Genomic DNA, 18485 nt, shown 5'->3' on the forward strand with positions numbered 1-18485 from the left:
CTCAGAAAAAGGAAAAAGCCAATGGTTTTCTTCACCACACATAGAATAATTTATAGGCAGGGACCAATTTACTTGCTAGAGAACAGCGGGTGGCCTGTGCCTTCCCCAGTGGAAAGGACATTATGCTAAGCGGGGTGGCAGGCTTCAGTGCTCATGATAGAAGTCAAGAGACCCTTCTAATTAATTACATGGCTGTCTTTTCCCAGCATGGGTTCCTCACTTTCTCATCAAAGTTCTTGTTTAGTCAAAGCTGTATTTATTTTATTTATTTATTATTTACACTTCCTCCCTTTCCAAAGAGAATTTGAGACAGCTGGAAAAAAAAATATGCGTGGGACTGTTTGCAAGAAGAGACTCTGAAATGGGACATTTGAAGAAAGAATTCTAACAGAAGTTCAGAGCGTACATTTTCTCTCAGCTCTTGTTCTTAATAAAATTTCCTGTTTTATTTCATCATTACTTGTCAAGAACTTCTTTCCACTCTTGGTTGGGTAGATCTAGGTAGCGTGTTTGATCTTTGCCTTCTCACCAGACTCTTCCTGCAGGCTTTTCATTGCCATGAGAATAGAAGCTAAATGGCTTACCAAAGCCATAAAGGTTTGCCTGTTCAAGTCCATTAAAACTCCCTGTCCTGTTTCTGCAGCTTCCCTTCTCCCCATTTCTCATAAAATTTCCCAGACACACTGGTCTTTCAGTTCCTGCCAGAGCTAAGGCTCTCCCTTCCGTGTATCCTTGTGCCTGCTCTTGCCTGGACTTACTTATTGCCCTCTTTTCTCCCGTGCACCATCATTCTGCACCCCAGATCCTCCATTGTTAGCAACTCCTCATTCTTTAGGAATCTCATTTCTAAGATGCCTTCTGTGACCACCATATTAAATCTACCTGACACTCACCGTATCATCCTCTATGACACTTCTTTATTGCCTTTATTACTTTACTTTGAATTTGATCATTTCTAATATCAAGTTTTGTCATTTTAATTAATTATTATTGTTATTATTTTGACACAGAGTTTTACTCTGTTGCCCAGGCTGGAGGGCAGTGGTGCAATCTCAGCTCACTGCATCCACCACCTACAGAGTTCATGGTATTCTCCTGCCTCAGCCTCCCAAGTAGCTGGGATTACAGGCACCTGGAACCACACCCAGCTAGTTTTTGTACTTTTAGTAGAAACAAGGTTTCACCATGTTGGCCAGGCAGGTCTCGAACCCCTGACCTCATGTGATCCACTGCCTTGGCCTCCCAGAGTGCTGGGATGACAAGCCATCTTGCTTTCTAAACATAGCACCTTTCTGACTGTAGGGACGTCATCTGTCTTGCTCACCTGTGCATCACACAGGCCTCCTGCTGCATCAGACACACAGTGGCCACTCAACAATTGTCTCATAAATAAATGCATAAGAAATATTAGTTTTAAAGGAAAGGTCTGATATGCTTCACTTGGTTTGGAATGTTTACCAAAAAAAAAATTGCTTTTCTGGAGAGGGTTACCTGCTGATCCAAAAACATTGGTTTATAATTATGAAATTTGAAGCATTGGAGAAACAGCAAGGAAAGATTTTTGAGGAAATGGAGGCTCATCAGGAAAGCAGGTGCTGCCTGCTCACATGTTTTTTTCCTTGACCTGTTCTAGAATGCGTTGTCTCAGACAGCCAGCCTGTCTTGGAGGTGTAGTACTTTATGAGACGAACCAAGTGGAATCCTCCCAAGGACCTGGGCCTGCAGTGCAGTTAAGCGTGGGAGTGTAGCTAAGGAAGGAGTGAGTAACCCACTCTCCTTTCAAGCATAGGATTCTCTTATCACTCTCACTGTTTTAAATCTTCATCATCACGGACTTCACATTATTCCCTTATGTATGAATTATTTTTATTTACCATTGAAGATTGGAACCCGTATCTGGACAAACAACACGTGGTTGAGACAAGGATGAAAAGTCAATCAAAACTATCTTCTCGTGAAGAGAGGGAGAGCGAGCGAGAGAGAGAGAGAGAGAGAGAGACAGAGTGTGTGTGTGTGTGTGTGTGTGTGTGTGTGTGTGTGTGTGTGTGTGTTGGGACCACCTTTCAGCTGTATTGCCTCCCTCTGGTGGCCATTATATGCACATGGCTTTGGTGACATAGACTGAGTCAGAATGTAACTCGCTTTTCAGAAAAAAAACAAAGTCATTATCTGCTCCAGACATTTTAAAATTATTATTGGTGGGAGCTCTTCCAAAAAAAAAAAAAAAACAGTTAAGTGGTTGAAATTGATTGGCACTAAGAAAATACAAGCTTTTTGCCTTTGATGTAAAGTTCGAAATCTGCCATGGCCCTCAGTGAAAGCAGCATTTTGATTTTGTGTAAACCTGTAAAAGGATCTGCCAGTATGTTGAAATTCTTCTGTGTTTGGAGAATGTAGCTCAGAATTCATTCGCATGATCAAGGCCACCAGTATAGATTATTTTGAAGGTAGCTTTTAAAATCTGCTGTGTATTTTCAATATTCTGCTTCGAATTATTCCTTATGAGTGTTGTGCAACTACCCTGGATATGATACCAAGACAGCTTGTCTAGGGTTTTATTTTAAGCTTTAGAAATGACTTGATTTGATCTTAACCCATTTCTAGTCATGTCCAGGGGCAAGGGGGCGGGAATGTCCTTGAGAGAACAAGAGGGTCAAGGATAATAAGCAATACTAATTTTTCTTCTGTTTCTTATCCCGTCTTGTTTCCCAAATCCAGAAATAGTCTCCTGAACATAGCCTGACACCTCAGCATGACAGGTGTGCTGAAGATGAGAGGGTGCATTGTAAAAACCTATTTATTCAGTGAGGAAATTTTATACCATTTACATGCAGAGCCATCTCTATGATACCAAAATAGGCTTAAGCAATGAATTTTTCATTTTTTAGATTCAAAACCAGATAACTCACCTGGAAAGACACACTATGTAATTTCATTTCATGCCCCTAATCAATATCGTCGACGGAAATCTGTATTCCTCTTGTGAAGCAGACATAAGATTCTCTGTTTTGTTATGTATATTACATATGTGCAACATTAGGGTAGAGAAGTAGGCCATGTTTATATTTTTGGTTTCAGTTTATTTTTTTCATAAGCTTTTTTATAGCTCTCAAAGATACCATCCTATTTTATGTTGATTCTCACTGTGTGGAACAGTAAAGTCATACGCAATTAAAGTTTGGTTGAACTGTCAGGTTGAATTTATATAAATATCTAAAATAGATTGATACTATATAAGAAGAAATTCATGTTTTTTGTGGTAGATCACAAAGACTTAGTTGATTTCAGATCACAACCATCATAGAACTGAACTGTTAGGTACGGACGTGCCTCTCAACAAACCCAATATGTTATAACATTTCTGACTGACCCTATTTCAGCAGTACTACAAGTCAGTAAGAGCATGGAATTTTGATGTCATTTTGTAAAACAAATATAGGGCTGTATTAATTGCAACTATTTCCTAGCTGTACGTTCTATGCCTTTTACGAAGGTCATCGAGTTTCTTTATGCTCAGGGACTGTTCCTCCATCGCTCTATCTATCCTTCCATCTTTCCAGATGGCTTAAGGTAGCTTAGAACCCTTGAAAGCTACTCTGAAATATTGTCTCACTGATTCCTTGTGGGACCTCAGATTGAAGACGTCAAAGAATTTTTGCAGACTGACTTTTTCAAACAAAGTAATCATCTGAAGGTCGTTCTTTGATTCGTTCATTTCTTCTACAACCAGTTATTGAATGGCTGCCATGGGTTGCTGTGGGCTCTGGGGAAATAATGGTGAGATAAAGCAGACCAGCCTGTCTGCCTAGAGCTTGCAGAGAGGCAGGACAGAGGTTAGGAGCAGGCCCTGCAGCCCCTGCCTGAGTTCAAGTCCTAACCCTGTCACGTACTCACTGACCAACTTTATAAATGTCTGCACATATGTGCAGGGTGGATAGACAGAGGATGTATATGTATATTACCAAAAGAAAGAACTGTGATCAGTGAATGAACGAGGAAAGTGAAAGTTGATGGATTCAGTACAACCAACTCTCTACCAGATTAGGGAGAAATGCTGCCCGGCACAGGAGCTTCTGTTGTTTAAAGCTGATATGAGGAACGACCAACCTAATGAGTGTGTGTTTTCCACATTAGGTAATGTTGTAAGTAATTTACAGCCCTCTAACAACTGTGAAATATTAATACTGTTATTTTCTCCATTTTATGTGAACTAACTGGGACACAGAAAAGTGATGTAGTGTGCCCAAGTTAACACAACTGCTAAGTGGAAAAGCTGTTCGGGTCCTGTCTCCAGAGCCCAGCTCCCATTCATAACACCTTTTCTACCTCTCTAAAACCAATTTATTGAGTGCCTAATTGATACTCTTAGTCACTTTCTATGATTTACATCTAATCCTTCCAAGGACTTCATAAGCACAGCTGATTATCCCCTTTGAGATTAAAAAAAGATACAGAGAAGTTAAGTCAGGTGCCCTTCATCAGACTGTTAGTGAGTGGAAGCATTGAGATAAAAAACTAAATTCTGGCTCCAAACCCTCAACTCCTTCCACAATACCAAATCCGACCCAGAAGACAGAAGGACCAGTTGTTTCAATTCCCTGAAAGCAATTCCTGGTAGGGAGTGGCTGGGTGGTCAAACAAAGTGACTGATCATCAGCCCCACTTGGGAAAGTTGGCAAATTGCACATGTCCCGCCTCCTTTGCAGACCTATTAAACCACCATCTGCAGGGGTGGGGCCTAGAAACCTTCATTTGTCATCACTTTCCCTAGTGTGTTTGATGACCCTTGGATTTGGGGAACCACTGTACCAAGTGAGGAGGGGGAAAAAATTCTTCCCAAAGGTAAGAGTCTAAGAAATCAGTTATTTTCTAAGAAACGTAAGATGGTTGGAATCTGTTTGAGCAAATGAATGAATGTTATTAATGAACTGAATTACATCCCTTTGAAATGGATGTAAAGCATATAGACATCCACTATAGACGATCCATCTGTTATGGACCATATACTTTTATATCTTATTAGTACTCTCTCAACTCATTTTCCGCTCTGAAATTCTCTTCTACCAGCTTCCCTTCACTACTGGGAACCACGTAACCAACAGGTTGCTATCAGGAGTTGCTTTCAGAGCATCGAGACAGTGGGCTATTCTCCTGGAACCAACCACCACGCAGGCAGTGGTTGACGTGGAAAGAGGCCACCCAGTCCTGCAGTTCCAGATTTTAAAGGGAGCGAGGGATGATCAGTGGGAACTCCCTCCTAGTGGGCTCAGAGAGGTGTGTAGCAGTAGTGAAAGTGACCTCAAGTTCACGGATTTGAATTTATAACATTGGTTATTTGTTCTCAATGTACCCCCATTACTTGAACCAATTGGAAACCATATGAGAACAACACTTCAAATGTTTTAGAATATTTTGTGTTGTCCAAGAGCATAGCTTTTCCTTTTCAGTCTGATTTTAATGTTTTCAATTTTAGACTGACTGGAGCCTGGAAATGGTCAACTGTTTAAACAAAGTGTTTTCTTTCTTTTCTTCACCCCTTCCTCTCTCTTTAGCTTTCTCCTTGTTTCTCTCTCTTTGTCTCAGTAAAGAGAAATATCTGTCTAATGAGCATCTTCCAGGGGCTTGGATGAAGTTTAGTGGATCAGATACAAAAATGGTTTCAGGTTAGGGAATGGCTATTGATAAATGTTTCTTCAAATTCCTTTGCTAATAATCCCCAAACCGTGGTCAGCTAACTATAGGACTCTCTTGATTATTGTGCGAACAGTATTTATAACCTGGAGTCAAGAATGTGGAAATGTACATAAGATCTATAAATTGCTTTCATGTTTCCAGATTTGTAGTGTAGTTAGGCCTGTGGATTATGCACCTGCATGTGTCTGATTGTCAGCACGAACGCCTTGACTCCAGAAGCTGTATGTCGGATATGACCCTGGGAAACTTTTCTAGGAGAATTCCTCTTTAGTTCAACTTTCTCATTTGTATCACCTCATGAGCTATGCTGCCTTGTCACAATTCAGCCAGTGCTGAAACAATTAAGATTTTATTAGGTTTGTCCTTGTCATTCTATTACGCGATTGGCATTGCTTATTGACAATTCTTATTTTCTGTACTATGATTTTTATAGTCCTAGTTTATTAAGCGCTCCTGAGATACAGGCTCCTGGAATTAATTAGAAAAAGAAAAAAGCCTTCTTAGGCAGCACTGGGAGAGGAACACTGTGAAGAAAGCTTTTGCATGACTTACATGGTTGGAGTCTCAGTTCCTATGAAAATCGTTAAAGTAGCCTGGAAAAGTCACTGCTTTCACTGTTATCTTTAAGAGACTGGCAAGGCCAGGTCCTTGCTGTCCCCAAAGAGCATTTTCGCATGTTGATTTATGCTCAAGGTTTTGAAACTGTGATCTCCTTTAAATGAAAATTTCTGCTTTTACCTAGCACCTGCCAATAAGCCTTTCTTTATAATCTCTAGTTTCCTGGAATGGAAGCAACATCTTCAATACAGTATTCACACAAACAGGGAAAAATTTAAAAGACAAAAAATGCCCTTTCTCTTTTGATATTTAAAATGTATCTTGCAAAGCAATTTTTATCACTGACGTTTAGACTTATAAGTGAAATACCCAGTGATTTTGAAACACGAGTTTGTTTATTATCTTCCAGAAGCAGGAGTACCTCAATGAGAAGCAGACGGAGTTGGGAGAAAGTATTGTGCAATTAACATTTTGTTCCTTCTCTCCGCTGAGCTGGGATTCATCTCTAGCTTCACATTATAAGCAGCTTGGATCTGAATGCAGAACTTACATTTCTTCCCAGGCCTGGGTCTGGTCTCTCTGTAGAGCCATCCTTTCCCTGCAGAGTTTTTCCTGATACTTCATGGGCTAGGGTGGACCTCTTCCACAGGATCACAATTGCCTGATGTTCTAGTGTTAGAACTCTTTCCATAGAACCCTAATTTCCCACCTACTCATTTTTCTCCCCTCACTTAACTTCTAAGCCTCGTGAGACCAAAACCCACATCAGCTCTGTATACAGCTGTATCCTCATTCTAGGGCTCCGTATATACTGGTTCAATAAAGGATTGGAAAGTATGTTACATTTTTGTGCTTTTTGATGTCCGTGGGTGAAGCATTTTTAGGTTATGATTATTAGAAATTTATCTAAATTTCCTCCAGGAAATTGTGGCAATAATGCCAAATTTATCAAGCACTTGTAAGAAGGTGTGTGTAGATTATTGGTTCTCAACAGGGGGCAATTTTTCCACTCCAGGGGACTTGTATATGACCACATCTGGAGACATTTTTGGATTCATGCCACAGCCCCACAGCACAGAATTATCTGACACAAAGTGTCAATAATGCTTAGGCTGCGAAACTGGGGTAGTTGGAAGTGCGTAGATTTTTGCAGGTAAAGGCTGAATTTATTTCGTTCTGCATGGTGGAGTTCACCTCTTTGGATATCATTAATAATGGCAATTACATAGAGAATAATCAGCATTATTATGTTCTTGCCATGTACAGACATACGCTTTTCATGAGTACTATTTTATTTAACCCTATCAACTGTGCTGTGAGTTAGGAACTATTATCATCATTTTTCAGATGAGGAGACTAAGACTTGAAAAAAATGCGTACTCAGGATCTTGCTGCTACTTGGTGATAGAAGCAGGATGGGAACTCAGAATCTATGCCTGTTGAGCATTGTACTTTCTCCGTAAATATGGTTCCCAGCTTAAAGTCTAGAAGGATCTCTACCTTCATTATTCAGTAGGAACCACAGCTGGAAATGCAAAGAAAATTTAAATTTAAAACATCATTATGGCCTAGGTGTTTGTAATTTTACTAGTATTTGCACTGATTGAACCGAAAATACAGTACATTCACTGATAGGTATAAGGGGTTGTTGATACAGGAACAGAACAAATCTGCTATAAGCTGATACTTTGTGGGATTCCCAAGAAGCTCAAAGAAAGATCTGAGAGTTTGTTTTCATTCAAAATTGAACTTGTCATAGTCTATCAACACATTGTGGTCTAGATGGGACTCCTCTCCTATTAAGGTGTATAGAGAGAGACAGTTTGCCCCATGTCATCTATTAGGTGCTTTCTTCAGAACCACATCATCTCCTTATATAATTTTGAAAGAGCCACTCATGAGTAAAATATGCCTGCAAGAGAGCAAGGCCCGAGGGCGAAGGGTTGGCTGATGGGGACCTATTCTCTCCTTGCAGAGGACATAGTTCAGGCAAGTGGAAAATCTACAATTTGGATGCATGATAATAGTTTCTAGGCAATTCCCTGCATACTTGGTTTACTCCTGGTGTTAATGTCCTCTAGCTGTTAGCTGATGAACTCTAAGTAAACTCCATCATCCTCAAGTACTGATTTGCTTCATAGCCCCTAATACTTGGCCTAAAAGACAAACAAGAAGCATCTATTCTTTTTACATAGAAACTTAGAGACCCTGGTGCTACTGTTTTTCTCCCTTAGGACATTCTCTTCAGTGGTTGCCTCTATCACACTTTGAAGATTCCAGTAGAATACTCAAAAACATATTACCTGATCAACATGGTGAAACCGCATCTCTAGTAAAAATATAAAAATTAGCCAGGTGTGATGGAGGGCGCCTATAATCCCAGCTACTCAGGAGGCTGAGTCAGGAGAATCGTTTGAACCCAGGAGGGGGAGGTTTCAGTGAGCAGAAATCGCGCCACTACATTCCAGCCTGGGCAACAGAGTGAGACTCTGTATCAAAAAACAAAACAAACTATATTATATTTTATTCTTTAGTCTTACTTTCCTAGCTCTTGTGGAAGTAATTGTTAATAGCATCAGTTTTTATTCTCGAATGTTTTACAAAAGTGGGCTTCTGTGATGACAAGTAACTCTTTAAGGTCCTACTAGACTTTGGTACTTGTCATTCAGATCCTCGTTTTTTGTTAAGGCCAACTGACATATATAGTCATTGCACTGCTCCACCCAGAAGATGTAATTTACATAGAAGATGTTATTTGAGACTCTCTCCTGGGGACAAAAGTAATTAGTATGCCTTATGCCGAAACTCTTCTCAAAAGAGTCATGTGGCATGCTCCTGCATCTATTTTACATTTAATAAATTAAAACATGAATGATTAAATAAGATATTTATGGTGCTCCACAAATTTGAATGTGTCCACCCCAGACTCTCGCTAACAGGCAAATTCTGGGCCTGAGGTTTAGCTTTTCTACCTTCTCACCAGGTCAGGCTCATGCTGCTGAACCAAGGACCACACTTGAGTACCCAGATGTGAGGGAACATTAAGATGGTTTGAAATCTAAGCTAAGGATGGCATCAGACTGATAGCATTAAATGCATTTTTTGGATGCCCCCTCAGTTATATGAATTATTTTTTAAGTTTATAGAGATGTTTCTTTTAAAGACATTATATTATGTCTTGTAAAAAATTAAATAATGCTTTACCTTTTTTTTCTTTCTGAGATAGGGTCTTGCTCTGTCACCCAGGCTGGAGTGCAGCAGCATGATCTTGGCCCACCTGTGACTCCAAGGCTCAGGAGAGTCTCCCACCTCACCCTTCTGAGCGGCAGAGACTACAGGTTCCTCCAACCACACCTGGCCAATTCTTCTAATTTTTAGTAGAGATGGGGTTTCACCATGTTGCCCAAGCTGGTCTCCATCCTCTGGGCTTAAGCTATATGCCTGCCTCAGCCTACCAAAGTACTGGGATTACAGGTGTAAGCCACCATGTGAAATCAAGCCCCGCCATGCTTGAATTTAATAAAGCATCACATCTCTCTGTTTTTACCTGAAAAAAGATCCCCACCCACACACCTTATATTTCCTAAACAATAAAAAGTGAATTTTACCATTTCTGACCATTGAAGGCGTTTTTTTTTTTTTTTTTTGGCTTCCAATCTTTTAAATTATAGAACACATTTACAATATCCTTGACACTTAACTAACACTTCCAGTGTTCTTTTTTTCTTTTTTAATTATATTTCTAAAGATAGCTAAGGGAGCAATTTCAAATAGTTCCTCTGTGCTTTTAAATGTAAGTTGTTTCAATCTCCGTGTATTGGTGAGAATTAAGAGACTCGCAACTTGCCATGTTCTGTCTTGTTAGCTTATTTTGTAGGGAAATCAAATCTGGCACCTTTCAATTAACTTCTTTACCTCTCTAATCTAAAAACAGATGGAATACATTCTGGAGCAAGAAGGCATGTTACTGTCTGTGGATTGCCTTGACTTCCTCAACTGTGTCTTCTGTCATTTCAAAATTTGCTAAAAGACCTCTTATAAAAGCAGGAAAGCACAGTCGGAAGGAAGGTGGTAGTGTTGAAAAATAACTTACCCCTAGTCGTGAGCTTGGCAACGCTTCAAGGGATCACAATGGTGTATCTCATCTGGACCTAGAGGTCTCAAAGGAGGAGAGAAGTGGAAATGTTTTGTGGGCTGGAGCTTGGTCATTCTCCTCGGTGGCTTGAGTGTGAGCTATTTTGGAAGAAGATAAAGAGGAAGGGAGACAAGAAGTGGGAAAGAAAAAAGTCTCTCTGCCTTCATACATGTTTCTGTTTACTACGTTTATACTATGTTTTTTTAAATAATTTTTTTCTTTGAATAATTTTTTAAATTATGTGGAAATGTGGTTCTGACATGTTAAGTAACAAAGAGAAAAGTAAATAATGATTCCAATTTTGTTAAATATATGTATAGAAAAAAAGGAAGTAAGCATGCAAATTGGACCAGTTACCTCTGGTGATAATATAATGAATAATCTTTATCATCATTATACTGTATTCCTTATATTTTATTTTCTAAAATTTTCCAGTAGGCATGAATAAGCTTTTGTATCAGAGTTTTAAAATACATTTTAAAGGTAAATAGCAACTTATTCAGCTACAGTTATTTAATAGCTAGTATAGGAAAGTTCACATATAGTAAATGTATTTGGAAATATCCACTTGGAATAATTTTTCAGTAAGGATGCATCTTTTTAAGTGACTTTATTAGTCTTCATTTTGCATTTGTAAAATACATAACTTTGCAGGGCTTCCCATTTTGCCCTTCACTTTTGCTAGCTGTCAGTCGTCACCTCCACCTTGAAATAAGACTACGACCAGTAGGATTTGTAGATAATTGTCATTAACTGATTGAGTGGATTGAGCAGTGTGCCTGCGACAATTAAGTATTTGGATATGCAAATAGGTAAAGATTAGATGAAAAGAGAAGGTACTGATTGGGATATAAAATTCATAATACGATTGTTGATAGTGACAGGTAACAGCATGATATTCTTTTGAAGATACTATATTATTTCCTGAATACCTTTTTAACTAAATTACTGTTATTTGAAACCCCACTTAATACCACCCCCTGCCTCTTAACATTTTGTCCCAATCTCATTGTTTATGAAAGGCTCGGGGTCATACTGGCACTTTTTTCATTACTACCCTTAACTGACCATTTCTTCTTCTTCTTTTTTTTTTTTTTTTCCTACTACAGATTGCAGATTGAGCTTAACCAAGAAGTTTGTAGGCTAATCAAGCCTGGCTTGACCTACAAAAGAAGAAGAGAGCTTTGCCTGCCCACTTGGGCTTGTGTTGACTCGGCTGATAACTTACCATCACCTGTTGCCAGTGTGGAAAATTCTCCCTGTTGAATTTTTTTTGCACATGGAGGACAGCAGCAAAGAGGGAAACACAGGCTGATAAGACCAGGGACAGCAGGGAGATTATTTTACCATACGCCCTCAGGACGTTCTCTCTAGCTGGAGTTCTGGACTTTGACAGAACCCCATCCAGTCATCTTGATTTTGCTGTTTATTTTTTTCTTTTTATTTTCCCCACCACTTTATATTTTATTTCTGTACTTCAGAAATGGGCCTACAGACCACAAAGTGGCCCAGCCATGGGGCATTTTTCCTGAAGTCTTGGCTTATCATTTCCCTGGGGCTCTACTCACAGGTGTCCAAACTCCTGGCCTGCCCTAGTGTGTGCCGCTGCGACAGGAACTTTGTCTACTGTAATGAGCGAAGCTTGACCTCAGTGCCTCTTGGGATCCCGGAGGGCGTAACCGTACTCTACCTCCACAACAACCAAATTAATAATGCTGGATTTCCTGCGGAACTGCACAATGTACAGTCGGTGCACACAGTCTACCTGTACGGCAACCAACTGGACGAATTCCCCATGAACCTTCCCAAGAATGTCAGAGTTCTCCATTTGCAGGAAAACAATATTCAGACCATTTCACGGGCCGCTCTTGCCCAGCTCTTGAAGCTCGAAGAGCTGCACCTGGATGACAACTCCATATCCACAGTGGGGGTGGAAGACGGGGCCTTCCGGGAGGCTATCAGCCTCAAATTGTTGTTTTTGTCTAAGAATCACCTGAGCAGTGTACCTGTTGGGCTTCCAGTGGACTTGCAAGAGCTGAGAGTAGATGAAAATCGAATTGCTGTCATATCAGACATGGCCTTCCAGAATCTCACGAGCTTGGAGCGTCTTATTGTGGACGGGAACCTCCTGACCAACAAGGGTATCGCTGAGGGCACCTTCAGCCATCTCACCAAGCTCAAGGAATTTTCAATAGTACGTAATTCGCTGTCTCACCCTCCTCCCGATCTCCCAGGTACACATCTGATCAGGCTCTATCTGCAGGACAACCAGATAAACCACATCCCTTTGACAGCCTTCTCAAATCTCCGCAAGCTGGAACGGCTGGATATATCCAACAACCAACTGCGGATGCTGACTCAAGGGGTTTTTGATAATCTCTCCAACCTGAAGCAGCTCACTGCTCGGAATAACCCTTGGTTTTGTGACTGCAGTATTAAATGGGTCACGGAATGGCTCAAATATATTCCTTCATCTCTCAATGTGCGGGGTTTCATGTGCCAAGGTCCTGAACAAGTCCGGGGAATGGCCGTCAGGGAATTAAATATGAATCTTTTGTCATGTCCCACCACGACCCCCGGCCTGCCTCTCTTCACCCCAGCCCCAAGTACAGCTTCTCCGACCACTCAGCCTCCCACCCTCTCCATTCCAAACCCTAGCAGAAGCTACACGCCTCCAACTCCTACCACGTCGAAATTTCCCACGATTCCTGACTGGGATGGCAGAGAAAGAGTGACCCCACCTATTTCTGAACGGATCCAGCTCTCTATCCATTTTGTGAATGATACTTCCATTCAAGTCAGCTGGCTCTCTCTCTTCACCGTGATGGCATACAAACTCACCTGGGTGAAAATGGGCCACAGTTTAGTAGGGGGCATCGTTCAGGAGCGCATAGTCAGTGGTGAGAAGCAACACCTGAGCCTGGTTAATCTAGAGCCCCGATCCACCTACCGGATTTGTTTAGTGCCACTGGATGCTTTTAACTACCGCGCAGTAGAAGACACCATTTGTTCAGAGGCCACCACCCATGCCTCCTATCTGAACAATGGCAGCAACACAGCGTCCAGCCATGAGCAGACGACATCCCACAGCATGGGCTCCCCCTTTCTGCTGGCGGGCTTGATCGGGGGCGCTGTGATATTTGTGCTCGTGGTCTTGCTCAGCGTCTTTTGCTGGCACATGCACAAAAAGGGGCGCTACACCTCCCAGAAGTGGAAATACAACCGGGGCCGGCGGAAAGATGATTATTGCGAGGCAGGCACCAAGAAGGACAACTCCATCCTGGAGATGACAGAAACCAGTTTTCAGATCGTCTCCTTAAATAATGATCAGCTCCTTAAAGGAGATTTCAGACTGCAGCCCATTTACACCCCAAATGGGGGCATTAATTACACAGACTGCCATATCCCCAACAACATGCGATACTGCAACAGCAGCGTGCCAGACCTGGAGCACTGCCATACGTGACAGCCAGAGGCCCAGCGTTATCAACGAGGACAATTAGACTCTTGAGAACACACTCGTGTGTGCATATAAAGACACGCAGATTACATTTGATAAATGTTACACAGATGCATTTGTGCATTTGAATACTCTGTAATTTATACGGTGTACTATATAATGGGATTTAAAAAAAGTGCTATCTTTTCTATTTCAAGTTAATTACAAACAGTTTTGTAACTCTTTGCTTTTTAAATCTTAAAAAAAAAAATAGTTGCTGAAGTACTGTACAGGGTTGTACGATGAGAACCCAATGCCAAGGCAAAAGAACGAGTGATTCTTCCTTAGGATGCACATCAACCACTTTGCTGTTGAAGCTGTCAGAATAAATTCCTGGTGGTTAGATGAAAGGGCAGATTAAATGGACTCATCAGGGTAAGAGGAATAATATGGGTAAAACAAGAAATGGCCCAGATATTTTCACACGATTTCTATGCCTCCGGGTCTGGAAGACAGGTAAAACAATTCTAGCATGTAAGAATGGAGGTAGTTACCCTGATTTGACCCAGTGTGGGAAATGCTGAAAGCACCAGGATGAAGTCAGTTCCCATGAGATAAGTTAACCCGGCCTGACAGAATCAAGAAAATTGAGATGAAATTTGGAAAAAACCTGTAAACACAGGGGTTGGCTTTCTGACTGGGAACTTAAAAATCACTCTTCGTGCTTTCCTGCCCCTCCCTATGTGATAACAGAGTTACGAGACTTGAGTCTGATTTCAGTCATCTTCAGGGACAGGTCTGATGTTGTAGAAAGAAAACTCCCTTTAAAAGTGTTACTATTCAAATCATATGCCAGGTTGAATCACATTCAACAGAGATATATTCTAGAATACTTTTTTAGAAGAGGCTAATAAAATAAAGGGAAGAATTATATTGAATGGAATTATTTTTGATAACGAGAATTATTTGGCTAGATTAATTGAGGCTATGTCAACATGATATTTAGACCAACAGGTGATCAAGGTTTGGAAAATACAACGACTTATTTAAAAATTACCCTAACTGCTATTTAGACAAAAACAACTGATCAGTGGTTCCATTACATCAGCTGACTTTGTCAGTATCATGTTGAAATAGCTTGAAGTAATATCTTTTATCCCCTGGCAAACTCTTGTCTTCCAATCATCTCCCATATATTTTCATAATTAGTTGTTTGTGCTACCTTTGTTTTTCTCCCTCTGCTCAGTATTTCAAGGAAAATTATGGATGCCAGTCTTGGCTGCACAAAATATCCATATGTACTTATACATTTTAAAATGCATACTAATTTTTACTGCTAATAATTCTGTAAGGACGCATCAAAGATGGCCAAAATAATGATGCTTTTTGAAAGCAATACCTGATTTTCACCTTGGACTGACTTCGATCCTGTTCTAGTTTTGAAATTTCATTTGTTCCTTTTCCATCATGGATGTTCCTCTACTTTGAGAACTGTGGAGGGATAATCAATCTTATGTTAGCAGGACAACCCATGAAAAACAAGTCAGAGAGTGAAGGCTTGTTCCCCTAATCCTCGCAGAGTAGGGTGCAGAAAAGAGAGGGATGTCCATGCTTAATTCTAGAGATTTTCAGGCAGCATCTTCAGAAAACATATAATTTAATCTTTTCCATCCTTAGATATAGAAGGGCTATGGATCACATACATTATCAAAAACGACTCCCTTAAGAAAAAAAGTCTTTTAAAAATCATATTTAAACATTTCACTCTGTGCTTCATATTTCTTTCACCACTGGCCATTATTATAGAGACCCATGAAGAAAATGTCACAATCATCTTACTTGCTCTCTCTCTCTCTGTCTCTCAGCAAAATAAAACTGTGATGTGTCTTCTTTGTAAAAGTTTAGGTATAAAATGCTATGCAACTTTTTCTTTAATAGTAAGAGCTTTATTCTCTCATAATATACCCCAACTTAATATGTTTTAATCTCCCTTGTCCCTCTAAATAAGCAGAAGATACAACTGCAGCTGTATGTCGTAGACACGAGAATTGAAACTGTGCAGTCAGTAGAGCTGAACTTAGCTATGAATTAATTTAAATTAATTCTAAAGTGACTCTGGTTTCCATTTTAGTCTATTAGCTAGAGGGTTTTGGCTATTTTTTTTTAACGTTAGGCCCACACAGGGAAGGGAAAAGAGTCTGTGAAGGTGATCAGTGTAGCAGTAAGACATTGAAAATCAAGACAATGATATGGGGGTTTTGTGTACTTAGCTGGATAATTCCTCTTCCCCTTGGCTGTGTAGATAAAACTGTGCATTCAAATGATGGTACTTTGACTTTCGAGGGTTTTTATTTTTGTTATTCACAAAATAATCATTCTCATTTATTTGTATTGTATGTTTAACCCCCAGTGGGATTTTTGGCTGCTGAAACTGCTTTGGGCCAGGAAGAACAAGGATGAAGAGGTTCCTGTCATTTCTTATGAGGCTTACAGAATTATTTGGGGCTTCAGTGGTACAATGGAGAGACAGTCATGTGGAATGCTTTAAGATGGTCTGACAGGGTCCCTTTGCTGGAGGTGTTCCTGAAGAGATTGAATCTAGAAATAGGCTTTATTTTCATCTTGTGCACAACATGACAAAGACTGCTAAGATTGAAATCTGTCTCCCATTGGTTACAGCCTCACCTGCACCAGGATAGAAAGCATGTGATGGAATCTGTGATGTCTAATGTGTCTTATGAAAATTGCTGAACCACTGTCCCTGGGGGATTCTGCTTTGATTGGCATTTGTAGTCACGGGAATGTATTTTTGCTGATATATCTGCTCTGTGTTTGGGCCTCTCTTGCTGTCATTATGATGTATTTTGAGATGATTAGCCAAGAGTCAGGTTGAGAATGCAGGCCAAGACCATGGAATAAAAGCTATGCTCACTGGCTGATAAACAGCTTAATGCTGCCTGACCAAATGAGGTGATTCAGATAGAATCTGGTCACTTTCACAGCTTGGTAACTGTCACTGACAGAAGACACTGAAAAGGAAGAGGCAGAGTCATGATCACAAGGATATATTGACAGTTGTCTATAGCCGGGGTGGCTATTAATACCTGCTTGTTTAGGGAGGTATGTTTGATTATAGAAAGACTCTGGGCTACCCTCCAACACTGTCAGACGTGTTACCAGCCCACTGCTAGGACAGTCACAGGCAGATACAAGGAATGTATCCCCTGCCTATTTTCCTTGTGTATCAAATGAAAAACATTCTCCCCTGTGAGAAATAATGCAATTTCTAATTATCTGGATGTTCACTGAAAATATATTAGACATTTTCCCTGAGGTTGAACAAAAAGTATAATGTGACCAGTCTGATAAAAAGTATTAATGAAGTAGCTAATATTACAGCTCCATTTTCTACTAGCACCTATCATAATGGTCTTAGTCATTTTACACAAATCAGAACTTCCTTCCCCAGCGGGGAGGACAACTTCTTCATGCTGTGAGCAAAGCATCCATTCTGCACACGAGGCAATATTGTAGTCTACAGGGAGTAGATGCTTCACTTGATCGGCAGATCTCAGCTGCAGAGGTCATCACAGCTTTGGAAAAGTGAAGTGGTTAATTTCCATTGGCATCTTTGCTTATAGCATTTTTCTCTAACCTATAAGAAGGAGACATGACATTTTAACTTTTAGAACATGAGAATAGCAGTTTTGTTCACAACTTACCATTCCAGCTGCATAGGAAAGCAAAGCAGAAAACAGTTCCCCAAAGCGAAAAATATACACAGGACAGAACAGTTCTTGGTCTTGTCAAACCTTGCCTGATGCTCTTTTTAAAGTAAAATATGAATGCTAAGAAGGTATAACTTACATATTTCTCTGTTTTCTTCAGCAGGGGCAAAAGACAGTTTCTAGCAGTGGGGAATGCTTGTCACTGTGGAGAAAGAGTTTTGTACATGTCTGATACCGTTGTTATAACAAATCAGATTTTTTTACTATAGTTTTTTTTTCTAGCTGCATACCCACCAGAAGAGCACAAAGCAAGACCATTGCAACAGGCATTTTAAAATTAATATCAAACATGCACGTGCGTGTACACACACACACACACACACACACATACACGGGGGTGTTTGTAAAGGTGTCCCTGGAATGTAAGATTTACAACTGCTAAAGGCAAGATGAAGGCATCGCCAGCTGAGTGTCCTTCACAGGACTACTATATATTCACTGAAAGTTAACCTGATGATTTGTTATTGTCTGAACCAAATGCTGATTTGCTTCTGGTTTCTGTTTAGTGTGTTCTCTCTGACAAGGGGCTGGAAGATTCTGCATCACACATCCTCTGAGACCTACCATGTCGCACACTTTGTTAACGACAAACTTCACTCTACACTATACAGTACCTTGTTGATATATTCAGTAAAGTCTTATTTTAAAAGAAAACCACATTGTGTTTATCTGAGTAAGTTCATTGGGATACAGTCAATACTTATGCTGTTAATGTAAAAGAAATGAGGGCTGCTTCTTGATGCAGGAGGGCAGGAATAAAGGAGGTAATAGGATTTTCGTATTCTCCTACCATGAAGCTGACTTGCATTTCTAAAGTCCATTTGATCCTTTTTGTGTGAGGAGTTTATATGCAATCCTCACGTTCTTTTAA

At 40.3% G+C, this 18485-nt stretch overlaps 1 protein-coding gene across 7 annotated transcripts in view; it reads left to right on the forward strand.

Moving 5' to 3' along the window:
• The window catches only part of FLRT2 (fibronectin leucine rich transmembrane protein 2), a 100099-nt gene extending 81831 nt beyond the window's left edge, over positions 1-18268 (forward strand). For all 7 annotated transcript variants that reach the window (XM_054240244.2, XM_035261218.3, XM_078335564.1 and 4 more), the window contains one exon: positions 11497-18268. In XM_054240244.2, the coding sequence (XP_054096219.1) occupies positions 11871-13853 (1983 nt within the window). In that variant the 5' untranslated portion in view covers positions 11497-11870 and the 3' untranslated portion in view covers positions 13854-18268. The remainder of the gene's footprint in view (positions 1-11496) is intronic.
• The last annotated feature ends 217 nt before the right edge of the window (positions 18269-18485 follow it).

The sequence above is a fragment of the Callithrix jacchus genome, chromosome 8 (assembly GCF_049354715.1).
Source record: "Callithrix jacchus isolate 240 chromosome 8, calJac240_pri, whole genome shotgun sequence".
Lineage (NCBI taxonomy): Eukaryota > Metazoa > Chordata > Mammalia > Primates > Cebidae > Callithrix > Callithrix jacchus.